The sequence below is a fragment of the Monodelphis domestica genome, chromosome 5, assembly GCF_027887165.1.
Source record: "Monodelphis domestica isolate mMonDom1 chromosome 5, mMonDom1.pri, whole genome shotgun sequence".
Taxonomy (NCBI): domain Eukaryota; kingdom Metazoa; phylum Chordata; class Mammalia; order Didelphimorphia; family Didelphidae; genus Monodelphis; species Monodelphis domestica.
Genome location: NC_077231.1, coordinates 86149074 through 86171696, shown reverse-complemented (window position 1 = coordinate 86171696; position 22623 = coordinate 86149074). Strand labels below are relative to the sequence as shown.

Genomic DNA, 22623 nt, shown 5'->3' with positions numbered 1-22623 from the left:
TTAGACTGAGTTGTATCTTGTCAATTTTATTTGTTTTTTCAAAGTACTAGCTTCTAGTCTTATTTCTTAAGTCAATAGTTCTTTGACTTTCAATTTTATTAATTTCTCCTTTGATTTTTAGGATCTCTAATTTAGTCTTCATCTAAGGATTTTAAATTTGTTCGCTTTCTAATTTTTTAAATTTGCATACCCAATTCATTGACCTCTGCCCTTCTTAATTTGTTTATATATGAACTCAAGGATATAAATTTCCCCCTGAGTACTGCTTTGGCTGCGTCCCATAGGTTTTGAAAGGATGTCTCATCATTGTCATTTTCTTCAATGAAGTTACTAATTGTTTCTATGAATTGTTCTTTAACTAATTGGTTTTGGAGAATCGTATTATTTAATTTCCAATTAATTTTTGATTTACCTCTCCATGTACCCTTACTAATTATTATTTTCATTGCATTGTGATTTGAGAAGGTTGCATTTATTATTTCTCCTTTTCTGCATTTGTTTGCCATGTTTTTATGATCTAGTCTATGGTAAATCTTTGTGAATATACCATGTGCTACTGAAAAGAAGGTATATTCCTTTTTTGTCCCTATTTATTTTTCTCCACATGTCTACTAACTCTAATCTTTCTAAGATTTCATTCACTTCTCTTAGGTCTTTCTCATTTTTTATTTTGTTTGATTTATCTAGTTCATATAGAGGAAGGTTCTGGTCTCCCACTAGTATCATTTTTCTATCTATTTCATTCTTGAGCTCCACTAATTTCGCCTTTCGAAATTTGGATGCTATGCCATTTGGTGCATACATCTTGAGTGTGGATATTTCCTCATTGTCTATACTGCCTTTTATCAGGATGTAATTACCTTCCCTATCTCTTTTAACTAGATTTATTTTTACTTTGCCTTGTCGGCTATCATGATTGTGACTCCTGCCTTCTTTTTATCAGTTGATGCCCAATAGATTTGGCTCTATCCTCTTACGTTTACCCTATGCATATCTACCTCATGTGTGTTTCTTGCAGACAGCATATGGCAGGGTTTTGGATTCTAACCCACTGTACTATTAGCTTGTGTTTTATGGATGAGTTCATTCCATTCACATTCAGAGTTATGATTACTAGCTCTGTATTTCCCAGCATTTTGATTTCTACTCCTGGTCCTGCCTTTTCTTCTTTCACTATTTCCTTCTACACCAATGTTTGTTTTTAATCAGTCCCCCTAGTTCCCACCCTTGTTTTACTTCCCTTTCGACCTCCTATTCCCCCCTTATTTTCCCAGTAGTCTTTCTAAATTTACCCTCCCACCCTCTCTCTCCCTTGTTCTGCTTTCTCCTCACAAGTCTGTTTGTTATCCTTCTACTCACCTATAGGGCACAAATCTATTCTCTCCCTCAATGGATTGGATTGTTCTTCCCTCTTTGGGTCAGTTTCAAGGCATGTAAGAGTTGACTATTTCCTATCTCCAACCTCTTTACCCTTCCAGTGTATTGATGTTCTCTACCCTTCCACCATGAGCTTCTTTGTGACATATAAATTTATCCCCATTTGTTTCTTTTCCCATTTCTTTTAGTATTAACTTCTTTTTTGTAGCTCTAGTGGTATATATATATATATACATACATATATACACACATGTATATGTATTTATGCATGCATATATCTATATACGAATTTATGTCTTGTCCTTTCATCCTATATAGTTTGTCACTGTTCCAACTGTAATTCTTCTAACTGCCCAGGTGATACCAACAGTTTTTAGGAGTTACCAATGACCTCTTTTCTTATAGGGATACATAACATTTTAACTTATTGAGCCTCTTAAAAAAGGGGGGAGTTGTTTGATTTTTTTGTTTTTGTTTTTTACCTTTTTTTAAATTACCTATTGATGATACTCTTGAGTTTCATGCTTGGGCATCAAATTTTCTTTTCAGGTCTGTTCTTTTCTTTACAAATTTATGGAATTCTTCTATTTTGTTGAATGACCATACTTTCCCCTTTAAGAATATAGTCAGTTTTGCTGGTTTGTTGATTCTTGGTTGTAGACCTACTTCCCTTGCTTTCCAGAATATCATATTCCATGCCTTTCGATCCTTCAGTGTGAATGCAGCCAGATCCTGCGTTATCCTCTCTGTGGTTCATGGTATCTGAATGACTTCTTCTTGGCAGCTTGTAATATCTTTTCTTTATAGTTCTTGAATTTGGCTATAACATTCCTGGGCCTTGTCAGTTGGGAATTAAATACAGGATGTGATCTGTGGATTCTTTCAAACTCCACTTTTCCCTGTTGTTCTAGAACATTTGGGCAGTTTTCTTGGATAATTTCCTGTAGTATGATGACCAGACTTTTTCTTTTGTCATGGTCTTATGGTAGACCAATGATTCTTAAGTTGTCTCTCCTGGAATGATTTTCTAAATCCTCTGTTTTGTGAATGAGATGCTTCATGTTTTCCTCAATTTTTTTCATTCTTTTGGTTTTGTTTTATAGTGTCCTGCTGCCTTGTGAGGTCACTTAATTCTAGTTGTTGTATTCTGGTTCTTAAAGACTGGATTTCATCCCTGGCTTTTTGGTCATCCTTTTCCTTCTGATATGATTTTCTTTGGAGATCATCTTTCATCCTCTTTACCTCATCTTTCATCTTCTTTGCCTCATTTTCTATCTGATTGATTTTGGGTTTCAAGACACTATTTTCTCATTTTAGTTCAAGTGCCTCTGTTTCCAGATGACTTATCTTAGTTTTAAGTTCTTTTTCCAAATGTCTTCAGCCTCTCTCCATGGTGTTTTGAATTACATTTTGTGTTCTTCCAAAGCCTGTAACCAATTCACTGGGATTTCTGATTTTATCATTTGCTGATCCCTCCCCCTCTGTTCTGTTCGCTGTATAGAAGCTATCTATTGTAATTTCTTTCTTCTTTTTCTGTTGTTTGCTCATATTCACCCCTTTTTGCTCTGTATATTTGTATGTGCTATTACTCCTCTCATTTTTTTTGGTTTTGAAGGCTTCTCCCTGTCTTCCCTCTTGGAGCTTTGACAGAAGATCTCTCAGTGCAGTCTGTGGAGGAGGCTTGTTGGGGTTTGAGCTTTCCTGTCCTCTGGAGGCTTTTGATTGGATTAAAATCCAGCAGTCAATGACGGAGGGTTGTTAGAGTTTGGGTTTCCCTGATTTCTGAAGACTTTTGATGGGATTAAGTTCAACTGGGTTGGGCTGTGTGTGCTCTGAGGCCAAAGCCTCCTGGAAGGCTGGAGAAATTATGGAGGATCTCCACAGTTCTGGCCAGGTTGTCAACTCTATGCTCCCTCTCCAGCTCCTTCCCTGCCATCTGTGTTCGATGCTCTGAGCTTGTCTCAGTCCTGCTTGTTAGGTACACCCTCCAGACCAGCACCTTTGCCTGCCCAGAAGTTCCTGCTGCTCCTAGAGGCACAGCGCTTAGGTGGATGGGGGGATGGGTCCTGGGACCTTCCTTCTGCCTTCCCCTTAAACCCAAGTGTTCTCAGACTCTGACTTTTTGGGGGTGTACCTTTAGAATTGAGTCCAGCAGGAGGGTTCCTTGGTTCTGTCTTGTTGTTAGGTTTGATTTTCAGTCCCCTAGGACCATTAAGTTTGTGATCAATAAGGAAGTATATTCAGAGGTCTGACCTTCTCTGCTCCTTCAAGGCTGCCATTTTGACTTTTCCTCCTGCAGTGCTTCTTCTTAAATCAAGTCCTCTTGGTTCTTAGGACAATCCTGTGAAGCACAAAAGATGAATATGACTAACTCATGGAGAAAATAAGACACAGGGTTGTGGGATTTAAGCCAAAGCTATGGGCAGAACTTGGATTTCCTGATTTCTAGGTCATTATTCTTTTTTCTTTCTTGCTAAAACAAGATATTTATAACTAGAGGTGGGATAATGAAGTGAGAGGTACAAGATTTATTAGAGGATTTTCCCCAAAAAACTTGTTTTTTTCCTTGGTAGTTATAAAATATGGATACAAATTTAATTCACAAACAAGTTTCTTCCAGCTCTTTCTCAACTACTCAGGAGAGCTGATGGATGATCTGTTAACTTCCTAAAAGTTCATGTAATTAAAACATTTGCCATTAACACAACTAAACGCAAAAATAACATATCAATAGTTGTTAAAATAATTATTACTTTTTAAAAAGATGACAAAAACATTTTTAAAAAGCTATAATTATTTTTAACAACTAGTTAGGTGTTATTCTTGTCTTTAGTTTTGGTGTAGTGGATAAAGAGTTGGCCTTGAAGCCAAGAAGTCTTCATTGCATTATTTCTCTACATTATATGTGCTTATATATATATGTATACACACACACACACACACACACACACACACACACACACACACATATATATATATATATATAATATACACAAAAATATCTTTTCATACTTTACATCTCTGGAACCCTGGTAAATCACTCAGTGTCTCAGAGCTTTATACAATTCTCCAGTGACTATGACTATTAGATAGGTAAGCAGTGGTGTTTTATTACTATTATGTGAATATATTGAGAATGGTGATTTTTTATTACTTTATTGTCCTTCCTAGTTAATTCTTTGTGATTTCAGTTAATATATCTTAACATTTTTAACGTTTTGTATCTACAGCACCGTTTCCTCCAGCATCAATGCCTTAGCTGTTGTAACTATGGAAGATATTATCAAGCCATTTTTACATGACCCTTCGCCAGCGACTCTTTCTATTATTTCTAAAGCAATATGTAAGTGTATGCTGAACACTTTATATTTTTCATATTATTTCATTGTGAGTGGGCTAAAAGATAATGGACAAATAGGATCCCTTTTTTGGCAAAAATCCAACCACTTAGACACCAGTTACCCTGATAACTCCAAGTTCAGTTATTTCTTTTTGCTCCTTTATTTCATCCAATTAGTTTAATGGTATTTTTGTTATGTAAAATGAAGTTATGAGAATACATTATAGCATTGGTGTGTCTTTAATTACATAATATGTTGGGCCCTTAATATTTAATAGAATTCTATTAGCTCCATTATGCCTAATGAGATTCTAAAAAGCACTGATATGGAGGGACCTCACTTTATGGCTTCAGAGAAGGCACATTGGGGACTGAACAACTGAAAAGACATTTCCTAAGCACCTACTCTGGCGTAAACACAAAGCATGTGAAATACAATGGCTAGGGAGAGACAGCCACTGTCATCACTTAGCATAGAGTCCAATGAGAGGACAGCACACATACAGGAATGGTGGCCAGAAGACTGAGTTTTGGTCTAGGACAGTGATGGTGAACCTGGACCCCTACCCCAACCCCCCAGACCACATGCTGGACATGTCCTGCCCCACCTTTGCCACTGTTGAAAAGGTTATCTACCCTTATTGATTATTGGTATTAGTAGTAGCAATAGTGTCAGTTGTGTGGACAGGTTCTTAAGGTTCAACATTGAGGAAAATGGCTGCTCAAATAAATGAAGGAAACTTTTGCTCAGGTCAGTTATATAAAACTATTTATTATAACTATAAATAACTGTATAAAAGAGAAAGTCAAAGGAGAATGAGTATTAATAAGAGATTCCCTATTAACTAATCAATTCTATATAAGTTACCCAACCAATCTTTCCCTTGTGGGAATGCTTCTTGATTACTAATAGTGATCCTGCTTACTTTACACTAATCTATCTAAATTATGAATTCTAACTCACTAAACCTATTTCCAAAATGATAAACTTAACAATTATATATATATATATATATATATATATATATATATATATATATATATATATAGTGCCAAACTTCCTTCCCTTCAGTCGGAGATCAATTCTGTCAGTCTGAGTCACCAGCTGGTTCTCCCAGCAACTTCCCTCTGGTGGCCCCCAGAGAAGTTCCGAAAGGTTGCTCAGTAACTCTCCTGCTTTCAGAGAAGAAGCCAGGAACAACCAATCTCCAAGTCTCTGTCCCAGAAAGGGGGGGTGTGCGTGATAGTTTCTCAACTGACACTCTTAAGACACACACACTCGAAAATTCTCTATCTCTGACCTAGTCAAGGTTCCATGGCAAATCTTAAAGTATCCCAGGAAATCTTAAATCCCTTTCATAAACCTTACATCTAACTACACTCCATTCTTAACTAAGCTAATTACACTTACATTACAGCTATCATTACGCCCCACACAGGGGAGGGAGAAAATGCTCCTGCTGAACTTTTGGGCAGAGGGGAAGGTGAAGTGAGGAATCAATATCCTCAGTGAGTGTAGAGATGGGGAGGGCAGTGGCTCATGCACTCTACTCACCTTCAATTCTGTCACCTGTAAGCTGCCTTGCCTTACCCCAGTGTATTCCCATTGGGCTGCTGGGGAGAGGGGTGGGTGATGTGAAAAAAAAATGTCATTAGGTCTGGTGGAGAGGGGAATGGAGCAGCTCTGCCCAAGTCCCTCTGCTTTCTAGTACTGAACTCTGATGGGGGTTGAGGGGGAAGGAGGTAGGCCACATGACCACAGACAGCACTCTGTGTGCCATCTTTGGCACCCATGCCATAGGTTCATCATTACTAGTCAAGGAAGTCTCAGGCATGAAACCTAAAGCTATACATCTGTCCATGGTACTATCCTTTTCAGTAATATTGGCTTCATCTTATAGTTCTCAGAGTAAGAGGGAGAAAGCTTGCAAGGATGAGAGGGATGTTTATATTAATATGACTGATAGTAATCTGCAAAGATATGTGGGGTGATTGGCGAGAAGTATGATCTTGGACCAGCTAGTCTGAGTTGATTAGATGAATTTATATTCTCATACCAGTCAGAAATATCAAAGATCCAAAGCTAAATAGATTAATTCCTTTTGGGGGTTAAAAGGGAGAAGGTTGGTCTGGAAGATGATTCCAACACAAGGTATTCCGACACAAACAGAAAGCTACATGTGACATTGACATAAGATGTCTTGTCAACAAATTGCATTTCCTCATTTCATTATATATGGAAAGTTTAAGACAACCCCCATCAAAAGAAGTGAATAGAATAATTAATATAAAATTAAATATTATACATTTTTGACCTGATAGATTTTTAAAAGGAGATTGAGCTAATGAATTTATATGAGTTGTTGTTATTGAATCTGAACATGGAAAAGTCATTTCCAACAAACTTTCATTTAAACATTTTATTAAAAGAGCAAGTGAAATATATTAAAGAGGAAAAGAAGTATTCAATAGTTGGTATTCTTGGATTGTGGGGGTGGAACCAAGATGATGGAGTAAATCAGAGAAGCTCAGAGTTGCAATGAGAAATCTCTCCAACCAAAGTCCAAAAGAAAAATTTGGATTGGAAAAAGATTCTGGAAGAGCTCAAAAAGCACTTCAAAAACCAATTAAGAGGCAGAGAAAAAGTGAGGAAGAGAAATGAAAAAATGCAAGAAGAAATAAAAAAGGAGAACCAAAAGAATTGGACAACTAGAAACTAATGATTTAATGAGAAATTAAGAAACAATAAAACAAAACCAAAAGAATGGGAAAAAAGAAGAAAACATAAACTATCTTAATTTTTAAAAACTGATCTAGTAAATAGATCCAGGAGAAACAATTTAAGAATTATTGGACTATCTGAAAACAATATTTAAAAAAAGGTTTGGACATCATAATAAAAGAAATTATTAAAGAAAAATACCCAAATATCCTCAAATAATAAAAGAGAAATAGAAAGAATCCACAGATAACCTTCAGAAAGAAATCATCAATTGACAACTTCAAGGAATATAATAGCTACCTTCAAGAGCCACTAAGATGAGGAGAAAATACTGCAATTCAGAAAGAAAAAAATTGAATACCATGGAGAGACAATCAAGATCACATAGGAACTAGAAGTGTCTACATTAAAGGACTGGAGGGCATGGAATATGATATTCAGGAAGGTGAAAGTTCCAGGTTTATAACCCAGAGTCACCTATCCAGCAAAACTGAATATATTCTTTCAGGGGGAAAAATGGACATTCAATAAGATAGAAGAAGTCCAAGTATTCCTGAGGAATGAACCAGACCTAAACAAAAAGTTTTAAAACTAAACATGAAACCCAAGAGAATCCTAAAAAGTTAAATAAGAAAGAGAAAATTTAAGGGACTCATTAAGGTAAAAATGTTTGTATTTCTACATGGAAAGAGATTATCTATAACTCTCAAATTACTCTTAGTTGTAGAGAAGATAGAAGGAATATACTTAGAAAAAGTGTGGGGGAAGAAAGCTGATTAGGATGATATGAGGTATGATGATACGATTTTTCTGGATATGAAATGATATGTATGTATATGACATGATATGTAAAAAAGTAAAGGTTTGGAAAAGGATTACACAAAGAGAAAAAGGAAGGGAGAGATAGAATGGGGTTAATTATATAATATAGAGAGGTGTGAAAAATCATTATGAGGAGGGGAGGATAAGGGTGCTGAAAGGCAATGCTTAAATTTTACTCTCATCATAACTCTCTCAGAGAGGGAAAAACAAATATACTCATTGGGGTATAGAATTATACCAACCCTACAGAGAAATAGAAGGGGAATAAGAAGAGGGTGGGGGAAGTACGCAGTGATAAAAAGGAAAACACTGGTGAGGATGTTCAAAGTGAAGGAGAATAGAGCAGGATTAAAAGGGGAAAATAAGATGGAGGGTAATACACAGTTAGTAATCATAACTCTGAATATGATTGGGATGAACTCACCCATCAAATGGAAAAAGATAGCAAAGTGGATTAAATATCAGAATCCTACTCTATGTAGTTAACAAGAAATATATTTGAGGCAGGGTGACACACAGATTAAAATTAAAAGATCAGAGCACAATTTATTATGCATCATCTAAAGTAAAAAAAAGGAAGAGGAGCAATCATGGTACCAGACAAAGTTAAATTAAATAAAGATCTGATTAAAAGAGATAAGGAAGGAAATTACATTGTGCTAAAAGATAATATAAACAATGAAGTAATATCAATGCGAAACATTTATGCAACAAATGGTATAGCATCCAGATTTCTAAAGGAGGTGAAGCAGGAAATAGATAGGAACATCATTTTAGAGAGGGATATCAACCTTCCACTTTCAGAACTAGAGAAATTGAACCAAAAATAAATAAGAAAGAAGTAAGGGAAGTGAATGAAATATTAGAAAAATTAGAGTTAATACATATCTGGAGAAAACTGAATAGGAATAAAAAGGAATATACCTTCTTCTCAGCAGTACATGGTACATATACAAAGATCAACCATGTAATTAAGCATAGAGATATTGCAAACAAATTCAGAAAATCAGAAAAAATAAATAAAACTTAATCAGATCATGAGATAAAAATTATACTGAACAAGGGCCCAAGGAAAGGCAGCTTTAAAATTAATTTGAAACTAAATAATCGAATTCTTCAAAACTAGTGAGTCAAAAAAGAGATCAGGACACTGATGAGAGGAAGTAACCTGCCCTCTGACAGGAAGTTAGGGGGAGACATTTGGTCAGTGAGAAGGTAAAGGAAACACTGAGGGAAGGTCTTTTGCCTCTGGGATCTTGAGAGAGCAGGAGGTCTGGCTTTCAGGCAAAGGGCTACTGGCAGTTGGCTGCTGACAGTTGGGTTGCCATAGAAAACTGATTGAAGAAGTGAGTGAGTGAGTGGTTACTGTCTATTATTTTAGGGAGTTAGGTAGTTTGTGAATAATTTACAGATAGAGTAGATTAGATAGGCCTGGTGTGCCAGGCAGAAGAACCTATCCTCAGAAAACAGTTAGAAGTAATATTAGGAATTTTAGGTAGTTACTAGAAATATTTATTAGTGGGTCTAAGTTTAGGTATATTTATAGGGTACCTTTCTCTTTTCTATATTTCCATCTGTACTTCTTTCTAAATTAAAGTTTTATTTTTATTAAACTGTTCTCCTCACTTTGTCAAACTCCTACACTTAACCCTTCCAACATGAATAGTGAGTTATTAGATAACAAAATCAAAACTATCATTAAGCACATAAAAAGTGTTCTAAATCACTAATAATTAGAGAAATGCAAATCAACAACTTTGAGGTACCACCTCACACCTAGCAGATTGGTCAATATGACAGTAAAAGAAAATAATAAATGTTGGAGGGGATGTAGCAAAATTGGGACACTTAACACACTGCTGGTGAGTTGGGAATTGATCCAACCATTCTTGAAAGCAATTTGGAACTATGCACAAAGGGCTTTAAAAAAACTGCCTGGGGGCAGCTGGGTAGCTCAGTGGATTGAGAGCCAGGCCTAGAGACAGGAGGTCCTAGGTTCAAATCTGGCCCCAGACAATTCCCAGCTGTGTGACCCTGGGCAAGTCACTTAATCTCCATTGCCTAGCCCTGACCACTCTTCTGGCTTGAAGCCAATACACAGTATTGGCTCCAAGACAGAAAGTAAGGGTTTTTAAATTAAAAACAAAACAAGACTGCCTGCCCTTTGATCCAGCCATACTACTGCTGGGTTTGTACCCCAAAGAGATAATAGGGAAAATACTTGTACAAAAATATTCATGACCACACTCTTTGTAGTGGCAGAAAACTGGAAAATAAGAGGATATCCATCAATTGGGGGATGTCTGAACAAATTGTGGTATCTGATGGTGCTGAAAGGAATAATGAACTGGAGGAATTCCATGTGAACTGGAAAGACCTCCAGGAATTGATGCAGAGTGAAAGGAGCAGAATCAGGAGAACGTTGTACACAGAGACTGATACATTATGGCATATCAAATGTAATAGACTTTTCTACTAGCAGCAATGCAATGACCATGGACAATGCAAGGGAAGTTATGAGAAAGAAGCTATCCACATCCAGAGAAAGAACTGTGAGAACAGAAATGCAGACAAAAAGCATATAATCAATCACAAAGTTCTATAGCGATCTGATTAGGGTTTAGATGTTAAAAGATCTCTCTACTACAAATATGAAAAACATGGAAATAGGTTTTGAAGAATGCTACATGTATAACCCAGTGGAACTGCTTGTCATCTCTGGGAGGGGGAAGGAAGATGTAAACATGGAAAAATATTCTAAATTTTAAAAATGCTTCGTCTGAAATAACATTTGACATTTTTGTTCTTTTAACATTCATCTAGGTATATTTTATGGCGTAGCCTGTGTTATGATGGCTATAATGGCAGTGGTTTTTGGAAGTCTGACCAAGGTAACATACATTTGTAGATATATGGAAAAGCTAATACTAGGTTATGTATAATTCAATTTTTAATTGGAATTACATTTCACAATTCGAGTTGTACTCATAACTTGAAAGCACGTTTAGAAATTATAAAAATAGAGAATCGTTGGAACATTTTCCTGCAGTCAATCCATGGGCTGCATTTGGGGTCTGTAGGCCATTTTCCACCTAAGTATCATGAGCAGTAAATATATTTAATAAATATCTAATGATGTGTGAGATCTTAGATTCTTAGTTAGAATAACATTGTGTAATATAGGGCCAATAAGGGAAATTATCCCCCCTCCTACACTGATGAATTTAATGATAGTGGGAAAAGGGGTTGAGAGACTGAGAGGGGAGAAGAGGTTGATCTTCCCCTCTCTTCCCTCTGGTGAAGACAACCTCGGTTGTTTCCCCAAGGGACAGAGAATTCTCAGAGAATTGGTTTAAGAGGTAGAAGTTAAAGGCTAGAGGAGAAGTTAAGAGAAATGACCCACTATCTCCCTTCTTGGTCTTAGCTGTTGTTGAGAGGCAGGATAGACTTTCCTGTTTCTGGATCCTCCCAACACCCCAACTCCCACTTTCCCTTTGAGATCTCTGTTCACTCCCCAACCCCAGTCCTGAGCTAATCCTCCTCTTTGGGAAGAGGTATGATTTTCTCTAAATCTTCAGTCCCCTTTGATGTCAGAAAATAGGCAGACCTGGAGACAGCTGAGTGGCTCAGTGTATTGAGAGCCAAGCCTAGAGATGGGAGGTCCTAGGTTCAAATCTAGCCTCAGACACTTTCTAGCTGTGTGACCCCGGGCAAGTCACTTAATCCCCATTGCCTAAAAGACTGGCATGCTGACCCCCCAGATCTTGGGGTCAAGCATTAGAACCTTAACCCCTTTTCTGGGCAGCTTCTGGTTGTCCTATTTTTGAGATAATTTGGTTCGCTAAAGTCAGGACAATTGGGGAGAGAGAGGTGGGGAAAATCCTTGGAGAGAATTTCCTCAGTAAATGGCTTTTTTCCAAAGTCCACTCTATTATGTTGAGTTGAATTGAGAAACAGATTTCCAGGGATTGCTAGGAAGTCGTTGGTGTTCAAACGGAATCTCCAGCCTTCAAGACCTTCTAGTCAGTCTCTCAGCTGAAGGACTGGAGTTGAAGTGGCAATTTCTGAGTTCCCCTCAGCCTGTGTTCTTTCCCTGGAATTCTGCATGGTCTCCTTTCTGCCCTTCCCCCACGTGAGGTGTTCTTGCTTCATTGGATCTAATTTCTCTATTTTGCCATTTCTCCTTTTGCATATTGCTGTCTCTTACAGATTCCCCCTTTTCATCTTGTGCAGATTTATCACATTGACAATACACTGAGTCAGACAATTTACTTACAGTTGTTTCTTCAATCTTTATATTTCTATCGATCTATATTCTATATCTCTCCCACTCCCAAAATAAGAAAAATGCATTCCTTTTGTCTATATCTACTCTTACCTTATTTTAACTACCTAAGCCTAAACTAAGAAGAGATTTGGGAAAATATTCAAGGTAAGTGTATTTTGTTGCAAGAGTTGATACAATTCAGTACCATATAATTTTTGGACTAAAAATGTCCTCTAAAAGTATGCAACAATGTCAATTTAACTATCTAGTAACAATATCTTAATGATCTAAAACTATGGTAATATTTTTCTAACTCCCTATTTTATCTTATGCTTTCTTAACTTCTTTAGCTATCACAAATCCTTTTACATTTTAAGATATTTAAGTTTCTTATATTACGATAGTTCTGGTCTTTCCCTATCACCGGCTCTCTAAGCTTTGAACTTCCTTTTTCAGCCCTGTATGTTCTCTTTCCCTGATCTAAGTTATGTTAAAAATTATTAGCTGATTCCTACCCTAGGTTAATATGTTATTGCTCTAAAATTTACATTATGTACATGTAAGTTTTCTGTATAACCAATACATATGATACATACATATATACATATTACATATATACATGAGTTCTGCTTTGGAGTCAACCAGACATAAAAGTTCTTTTTTTTTCTACCTGTTTGAGTCCTTAAAGAACTTTATTTACAAGTACATTTTCATTACCATGGGCCTTGTTTATTTACAAGGACCCTAAATCAGTGTGTTCAAATTGTTATGTACTAAATATGTTGTGTGGCATGTACATACTTGCTGCAGATGGATCCTCTTACCATGTTGACTGATGTTTCTATCTTGTTACAGATTTATGTGCGAGTTGGATGTATTTCCCTTTATGTAACATTAATAATATAGTGACACCTCATCTTACATGACATGTTCCTTGAAGTTCCTCTTTTCCTACATAGTTCATAGGTTACAGTTATTGTCTGTGTTCCTTATTGTACAATTAAAGTCTATGATGATCTTGAAAGGATCCTTTTCTGGTCCTGTGTCTTCCTCTGTGCAGGAAACATTTCTTTGTCGTCTCACCTTGATCATCACTTTCTTCTCCTTGTGCTGGAACATTTATGTGTGTAAGATTTGTTGCTATTGAGTGTGTGTAAGAATGGTTAAGATTGTGTGTATGTGGGTAAGACTTTGTGTATAGAGTTTTCCTTGTTTGATTTAGGATTTTTTTTAATGTATGTAATATCCTTCTTGTTATAGGAAGTGTATGAGAGTGAGGGATGGAGAGTTGGATAGATATAAAGGGAGAGTAATAGGTTTTTCTGTTTCCTGGTTTATAATCAGACTATCCTCCTGTTATCATTTACATTTCAGTATCACTGATTGGGGCTGTCCATAGCTTGTTTTTTCTTATACCTATCAATTTTACTCTGGGTCTGTGCCTCTTGTGTATGGTCTGGGGCTTCTGACATAATTTCATCTGGACCAGTTAGGGCAATGTAGCATTTGACATGTGAAGTATGGTACTGTGGCTCTTTCCCTATGATTTTGATCAATGTAGGGGTTGTAAATGCAACTTGGAGTGGTCCCTTCCATTTTGGGGTCTGTTACTATGCTTCATGTAAAGTTTTTCACATATACCATGTCTCCAGGTTTGATATTGTGCAATGCAAAAGTCAAATGTGGTACCCTTTGGACAATCAAGCCTAGCTCATGTAGTTCTTTCAACCTGTCTTGTATGGTTGATAAATATGTGTTTAATTGGCATTCCCCTCCCAGCATGGAAATGTATCATGGCTTTGCAGTTCTCCTGTGCCAAAGTGGTTGTTCATACAGTAACTCAAAGGAAGATTTGTACAAATCTCCTCTGGGCTTTGTCTTTAGGTGGAATAGTGCAAATGGAAGAACTTCTGTCCAGTTGATGCATTTTTGTGCTCATAGTTTTCCCACTGCAGTTTTAAGTTTTCTATTCATTCTTCCTACCTGTCCCAAACTGCATGGATGGTAAATTGTGTGTAGATTTCTCTTTATTTCCAGATTCTGATATACTTCCTGCAGAATTTTAGATGTGAAGTGAGTCCCTCTATCAGAATCTATCCTGTATGGAATGCCATATCTGGGGATGATCTCTTTCAGGAGTGTCCTGACTACAAAGGGTGTGTTATTCTTTTTGGCTGGGTATGCTTCTGTCCACTGAGTTAGCCTATCCACTATCACTAGGGCATTTTTATATCCTTTGTCACTAGGCATGTTAATTTAATCAATTTGCAAGCATTCAAAGGGTATGAAAGCTAAAGGTCTACTCCCTAATGTTTTGCTTTTAAAATGCCTTTGGTTGGATTGCCTGCAAAGATCACATGCCTGGCATACTCTTATTGCATATATAGATATCCCTGGGGCTGCCCAAAATCAAACTTTGTCTAATAATGCCATAGTGCCATAATGTCCTTTGGAATGTATGACATTGCAGAGATGGTAGTATACTGTCCTGGGAAATATGGGTTTCCCTCCTTCTGCTATCCAGATTCCTTTCGCTGTTTTGCTCCTAGTCATTGTTTCCATGGCTGAGCCTCCCTTCATTGTAAGTTTGTATGATATCTTGCTTTTCCATTAGAGAGAAGTTCCACACATGTATGGGACCAAATTTGGCTGCAAATTTTGCTGTTAATGTCAGCCTTTTTATTCCCTTGAGATATCTTATCTTTGCCAAAGGAGTGAGCTTTGCAGTGTATTACAGCTACTTCTTTTGGCAACAGAAATGCATCTAAGAGTTGTGATATGTTTCCCATAAGCTATGTGTTTCCCTGCAGATGTAATGAACTCCTTATTCTTCCAAATATCCCCTGTCCCATGCAAAACTGAGAAAGCATAATTTGAGTCACAGTAAATGTTAATTCTTTTGTCTTTCCCTAAGATGAGAGCCATGGTAGGAACTTTTAGTTCTGCTCCCAGAGGGCTGACATAGCTAGGCAGAGAGGCATGCCAACACATGTCAGTTTGGGTAACTACAGATGCTCCAGTGACTTGTATTTTGGTGTATGTAAGAAGATCCATCAGAAAACATCTCCAGGTCAGGATCAATGTTTGGAGTACCTTTCAGATCCTTTCTGTAGTTCTACACATCTATTGTTTGTACAGAGTTGTGCAGTGGCTCTCCTACAAGTGGTAACTTGGGATAAGAGTTGCTGGATTTAATCATACACAGAGATGTAGGGACAGGTTTTCATTGCCTAGCAAGATGACTTCATACTGGGATAATCTGTCAAGTTTAAATGCTTGCATGTTACTCCTTTTTAGTATTTTCTCTATTTGAAGAGCAGAGTACACATGCAATCTGCATCCTAGAACTAGGTCATTAACTTTATTCACCATTAGAGTGGCAGCTGCCATACACCTCAGGCAATGAACAATTCCTCAAACTACAGGGTCCGGTATGGTACTGTAATATGCAATCAGCTTCATCTGTGGTCCAAAGGTCTGGTCTAGAATTCCAGAAGCCTCCTTTGCTTCACGGACAAATAAATGGAATTCCTTGATATAATCTGGAATTCCGATGCTGGAGCTGTCAAAATCACTTGCTTCAGTTGTGAGAGATCACTTAAATGTTCTTTTGGGAGTTTTAGGGGTTCTTCCACTTCATTCTTGGTTAAATAAGTCAGACATTTGGAGATGTTATAATACCCAATCACCCAGTGTCTTGAAAATCCACAAACCCCTAGAAATGCCCTTAGCTGTTTCTTTGTTCTTGGCATTCCTAGCTTTTGAATGTCTTTTGGTGGAGGTTTTTCTGGTGCCCTTGCCTAAATTGAAGTCAAGATATTCTACTTTAGGTGAGACCCACTGCAATTTTTTCCTTGAAACTTTATGCCCTCTCTTGTACAGTTCAATTAGCAATGTTTTTGAATCTTGCAGGCATGTTTTAGCAGATGGAGATGCAAGTAGGTCATCTACATAGTGCACTATTTTGCTGTGTTTAAATTTTATTGATTCCAGATCTCTTTTCAATAACTGCAAAAATATTGATACACTTTCAGCACAGCCCTGGACTTACCAGGTTCAGCAAAGTTTGATGACTCCCCATTGGAATGCAAATATGTTCTGGCTCTGTATTGCGAGGGGGAACCATAAAATATGCATGGGCGAGGTCCATGACGGCATACCAGTTAGATGAACTAGGGATCTCTGATATGATAGCATTTGGGGATGGAGTGATTGTGTGGGTCCTTTTTATAAAATTATTGATCACCCTCAAATCTTGCACAAATCTCCAACTGGTTCTTCCATCAGGTATTATTTTGTTCTTTTTGATTGCTAATATTGGGATATTTTATTCTGATATTGTAGGTCTTAGTATGCCTTGTTCCAATAAACTCTTTATGATCACAGCAATGCCCTCTGTGGCTTCTTTACTCAGTTTATATTGAAGGATTTGGGGGGTGTTCCTTCTTTCACCTCAATCTTCACTGGTGTCACTGATTTAATTCTGCCTACATTATTTGCATGTCTAGCCCATGTGCTCTGGGATGTCTTTGGAGATTTCAAACATTGGATTGTCTATGTGCAGCTGATTAGATGTTTCATCTGATTGCCCCAAGAATAGTAGTGGATAGTGTTTTTTTTTTTTTTAACATTATTTTATTTGGTTGTTTTCATACATTATTCATTGCAAAAAAAGATCGTTTTCTTTTCCTCTCCCCCCACCCCCCGCCTTTCCCTCTCCCATAGCTGACGCATGATTCCACTGGTTATCACATGTGTTCTTGACTCGAACCCATTTCCCTGTGGTTGGAATTTGCATTATAGTGTTCATTTAGAGTCTCTCCTCAGTCTTATCTCCTCCAACCCTGTAGTCAAGCCGTTGTTTTTCATCGGTGTTTTTACTCCCACAGTTTATCCTCTGCTTGTGGGTAGTATTATATATATTTTTTTTAGATCCCTGCAGATTGTTCAGGGACATTGCATTGATACTAATGGAGAAGTCCATCACCTTCGATTGTACCACAATGTATCAGTCTCTGTGTATAATGTTTTCCTGGTTCTGCTCCTTTCGCTCTGCATCACTTCCTGGAGGTTGTTCCAGTCTCCATGGAATTCCTCCACTTTATTATTCCTTTGAGCACAATAGTATTCCATCACCAACATATACCACAATTTGTTCAGCCATTCCCCAATTGATGGGCATCCCCTCATTTTCCAATTTTTGGCCACCACAAAGAGCGCAGCTATGAATATTCTTGTACAAGTATTTTTGTCCATTATCTCTTTGGGGTACAGACCCAGCAGTGCTATGGCTGGATCAAAGGGTAGACATTCTTTTGTTGCCCTTTGGACATAGTTCCAAATTTCCCTCCAGAATGGTTGGATCAATTCACAACTCCACCAGCAATGAATTAATGTCCTCACTTTGCCACATCCCCTCCAGCATTCATTACTTTGCATAGCTGTCATGTTAGCCAATCTGCTAGGTGTGAGGTGATACCTCAGAGTTGTTTTGATTTGCATTTCTCTGATTATAAGAGATGTAGAGCACTTTTTCATGTGCTTATTAATAGTTTTGATTTCTTTGGCTGAGAACTGCCTGTTCATGTCCCTTGCCCATTTGTCAATTGGAGAATGGCTTGATTTTTTGTACAATTGATTTAGTTCTTTATAAATTTGAGTAATTAAACCTTTGTCAGAGGTTTTTATGAAGATTGTTTCCCAATTTGTTGCTACCCTTCTGATTTTGGTTACATTGGTTTTGTTTGTACAAAAACTTTTCAATTTGATGTAATCCAGATTATTTATTTTGCATTTTGTAACTCTTTCTAATTCTTGCTTGGTTTTGAAGTATTTCCCTTCCCAAAGGTCTGACATGTATACTATTCTGTGTTTGCCTAATTTTCTTATAGTTTCCTTCTTTATCTTCAAGTCATTCACCCATTTTGAATTTATCTTGGTGTGGGGTGTGAGGTGTTGATCTAAGCCTAATCTTTCCCACACTGTCCTCCAATTTTCCCAGCAGTTTTTATGAAATAGTGGATTTTTGTCCCAAAAGCTGGGATCTTTGGGTTTGTCATATACTGTCTTGCTGAGGTTGCTTGCCCCCATTCTATTCCACTTATCCTCCTTTCTGTCTCTTAGCCAGTACCAAATTTTTTTGATGACCGCTGCTTTGTAATATAGTCTGAGATCTGGGACTGCAAGACCCCCTTCCTTTGTATTTTTTTTCATTATTTCCCTGGATATCCTTGATCTTTTGTTCTTCCAAATGAACTTTGTTATGGTTTTTTCTAAATCAGTAAAAAAAAATTTTGGAAGTTCCATGGGTATGGCACTAAATAGATAAATGAGTTTGAGTAGGATGGTCATTTTTATTATATTGGCTCGTCCTACCCATGAGTAGTTAATGTTCTTCCAATTGTTCAAGTCTAGTTTTATTTGTGTGGAAAGTGTTTTGTAGTTGTGTTCATATAGATCCTGTGTTTGTCTCGGGAGATAGATTCCTAAGTATTTTATTTTGTCTAGGGTAATTTTGAATGAGATTTCTCTTTCTAGTTATTGCTGCTGAGTTGTGTTGGAATTATATAGAAAAGCTGATGACTTATGTGGGTTTATTTTGTATCCTGCAACTTTGCTAAAGTTGTTGATTATTTCGATTAGCTTTTTGGTTGAATCTCTAGGATTCTTTAAGTAGACCATCATGTCATCTGCAAAGAGCGATAATTGGGTCTCCTCCTTGCCTATTTTGATGCCTTCAATTTCTTTTTCTTCTCTAATTGCTACTGCTAGTGTTTCTAATACAATGTCAAATAATAGAGGTGATAATGGGCATCCTTGTTTCACTCCTGATCTTAATGGGAATGGATTTAGTTTATCCCCATTGCAGATGATATTAGCTGATGGTTTTAGATATATACTGTTTATTATTTTTAGGAATGACCCTTCTATTCCTATGCTTTCTAGTGTTTTTAGTAGGAATGGGTGTTGTATTTTATCAAATGCTTTTTCTGCATCTATTGAGATAATCATGTGGTTCTTGTTGGTTTGCTTGTTGATGTGGTCAATTATGTGGATAGTTTTCCTAATGTTGAACCAGCCCTGCATCCCTGGTATAAATCCTACTTGATCATGGTGGATGACCCTTCTAATCACTTGCTGGAGTCTTTTTGCTAGTATCCTATTTAAGATTTTTGCATCTATATTCATTAGGGAGATTGGTCTATAATTTTCTTTCTCTGTTTTTGGCCTGCCTGGTTTTGGAATCAGTACCATGCTTGTGTCATAAAAGGAGTTTGGTAGAACTCCCTCTTTGCTTATTATGTCAAATAGTTTGTATAGTATTGGAGTTAGCTGTTCTCTGAATGTTTGATAGAATTCACTGGTGAATCCATCAGGCCCTGGGGATTTTTTCTTGGGAAGTTCTTTGATGGCCTGTTGGATTTCTTTTTCTGATATGGGATTATTTAAGAAAACTATTTCTTCTTCTGTTAGTCTAGGCAATTTATATTTTTGTAAATATTCATCCATATCACCTAGGTTGGTATATTTATTGCCATATAGTTGGGCAAAGTAGTTTTTAATGATTGCCTTAATTTCCTCTTCATTGGAGGTGAGATCCCCCTTATCATCCTTGATGCTGTTAATTTGCCTTTCTTCTTTCCTTTTTTAATTAAATTAACCAGTACTTTGTCTATTTTGTCTGTTTTTTCAAAGTACCAGCTTCTAGTCTTGTTTATTAGCTTAATAGTTCTGTCACTTTCTATTTTATTAATTTCTCCCTTAATTTTTAGGATCTCTAGTATGGTTTTCTTCTGTGGGTTTTTAATTTGTTCATTCTCAAGTTTTTTGTTTTGGATTTCCAATTCCTTGGTCTCTGTCCTCCCTAATTTGTTAATATATGCACTCAGGGATATGAATTTTCCTCTAAGTACTGCCTTGGCTGCATCCCATAAGGTTTGAAAGGATGTTTCACCATTGTCATTTTCTTCAACGAAATTGTTAATTGTTTCTATGATTTCTTCTCTAACTATCCGATTATGGAGTATCATGTTATTTAATTTCCAATTAATTTTTTATTTGGGTCTCCATGTACCCTTGCCGATCAATATTTTAATTGCCTTGTGGTCTGAAAAGGCTGCAGTTAATATTTCTGCTTTTCTGCATTTGAGTGCCATGTTTCTATGACCTAGTGTATGATCTATTTTTGTGAATGTGCCATGTGGTGCTGAAAAGAAGGTGTATTCTTTTTTGTCCCTATTTATTTTTCTCCATATGTCTATTAACTCTAATTTTTCTAAGATTTCATTCACCTCTTTTACCTCTTTCTTGTTTATTTTTTAGTTTGATTTATCTAAATTTGATAATGGTTGGTTCAAGTCTCCCACTAATATGGTTTTACTGTCTATTTCCTCCTTCAATTCTTCTAGTTTCTCTATTAAAAATTTGGATGCTATACCATTTGGTGCATACATGTTGATTAGTGATATTTCCTCATTGTCTATACTTCCTTTTAGCAGAATATATTTACCTTCCCTATCCCTTTTGATTAGGTCTATTTGTACTTTGGCTTTGTCAGATATCATGATTGCAACTCCTGCCTTCTTTCTATCGGTTGAGGCCCAAAAGGTCTTACTCCAACCTTTAATTCTAACCTTGTGAGTGTCAACCCATTTCATATGTGTTTCTTGAAGACAACATATGGTGAGGTTTTGGGTTCTAATCCAATCTGCTATTTGTCTACGTTTTATGGGTGAGTTCATCCCATTCACATTCAAAGTTTTGATTGTTATTTGTGGATTTGCTGGCATTTTGATATCTTCCCCTATTTCTGACCTTTCTTCTTTAGCTTTCACCTTTTGAACCAGTGATTTACTTTAGGTCAGTCCCCCTAGTCCCCTCCCTTGAGATGCTTCCCTTTCTAGCCCCTCCCTTTTTATGCTCCCTTCCCCTTCCCCCTCTCCTTCCCTCCCTTTTTGTACTCCCTCCCTCCTCCCCCTCCTTGAGTTTCCTTTCTTTCTTGCCCTAATGGATAAGATAGAATTCAGGATCCCACTGGAGCTAGATGTTCTTCCCTCTCAGATTTGATTTCACTGAGAGTAAGATTTAAGTAATTCCACTTCATGCTCTCTTCCTCTCCTTCTCATATGAGAGTTCTTCCCCTCCCCTTCCCATGTGTATCTTTATATGGGAAAGATTATTCTATTGATTCCCCCCTATTTCTTGAAGTTAATCTTAGTATTATAGCAGTTCCCCCCTCCCTTTTCCTTTCTTTGCCCCAACTTTCCCCAAATCTTCTTAATGCCCCAATCTTTCCCTATGCATGTTTCTTCTAACTACTCTTATGATGATACAATTTATCAGAGTTACACAAAACATTTTCCCCACATATTAATATATATAATTTGATGTAAATGTAGTCCTTATAGAAGAGAGTTTGACTTAAAGAAAAAGATAAGATTTATCTCCTTTTCCCTTTCTTTCATATTTACCTTTTCATGTTTCTCTTGCTTTCTGTGCTTGGATATCGAACTTTCCACAGAGCTCTGGTCTTTTCTTAGCAAATGCTTGGAAATCTTCTATTTTGTTGAATGCCCATACTTTCCCCTGGAAGTATATAGTCATTTTTGCTGGGTAGTTGATTCTTGGTTGGACACCCAGCTCTCTTGCCTTTCTAAATATCATGTTCCATGCTTTGCGGTCTCTTAGTGTGTTAGCCGCTAAGTCGTGTGTGATCCTTATGGGAGCCCCCTTATATCTGAAGCTCTTCTTCTTGGCTTCTTGTAGGATTTTCTCCTTTACTTGGATGCTCTTGAATTTGGCAATTACATTCCTGGGGGTTGTCTTTTGGGGATTTAGTATAGAAGGTGTTCTATGAATCCTTTCTATTTCTATTTTGCCCCCTTGCTCCAGAACGTGAGGGCAATTTTCTTTTATAATCTCCTGTAGAATAATATCCAGTTTGTTGTTTACCTCTGGTTTTTCTGGGAGACCGATAATTCGGAGATTTTCTCGTCTCCCTCTGTTTTCCAGGTCCGTGACCTTCTCAGTGAGATATTTTATGTTTTCTTCTAATTAATTAATTTTTTGGCTTTGTTTTATTGATTCTTGCTGTTT

At 37.0% G+C, this 22623-nt stretch overlaps 1 protein-coding gene across 2 annotated transcripts in view; it reads left to right on the top strand.

The window, feature by feature from the left end:
- The window catches only part of LOC103101763 (sodium-coupled monocarboxylate transporter 1-like), a 228164-nt gene that overhangs the window by 119729 nt on the left and 85812 nt on the right, over positions 1 to 22623 (top strand). For both annotated transcript variants that reach the window (XM_056798700.1, XM_007503479.3), the window contains 2 exons: positions 4608 to 4720; positions 11085 to 11152. In XM_056798700.1, coding sequence (XP_056654678.1) covers positions 4608 to 4720; positions 11085 to 11152 — 181 coding nt within the window. The remainder of the gene's footprint in view (positions 1 to 4607; positions 4721 to 11084; positions 11153 to 22623) is intronic.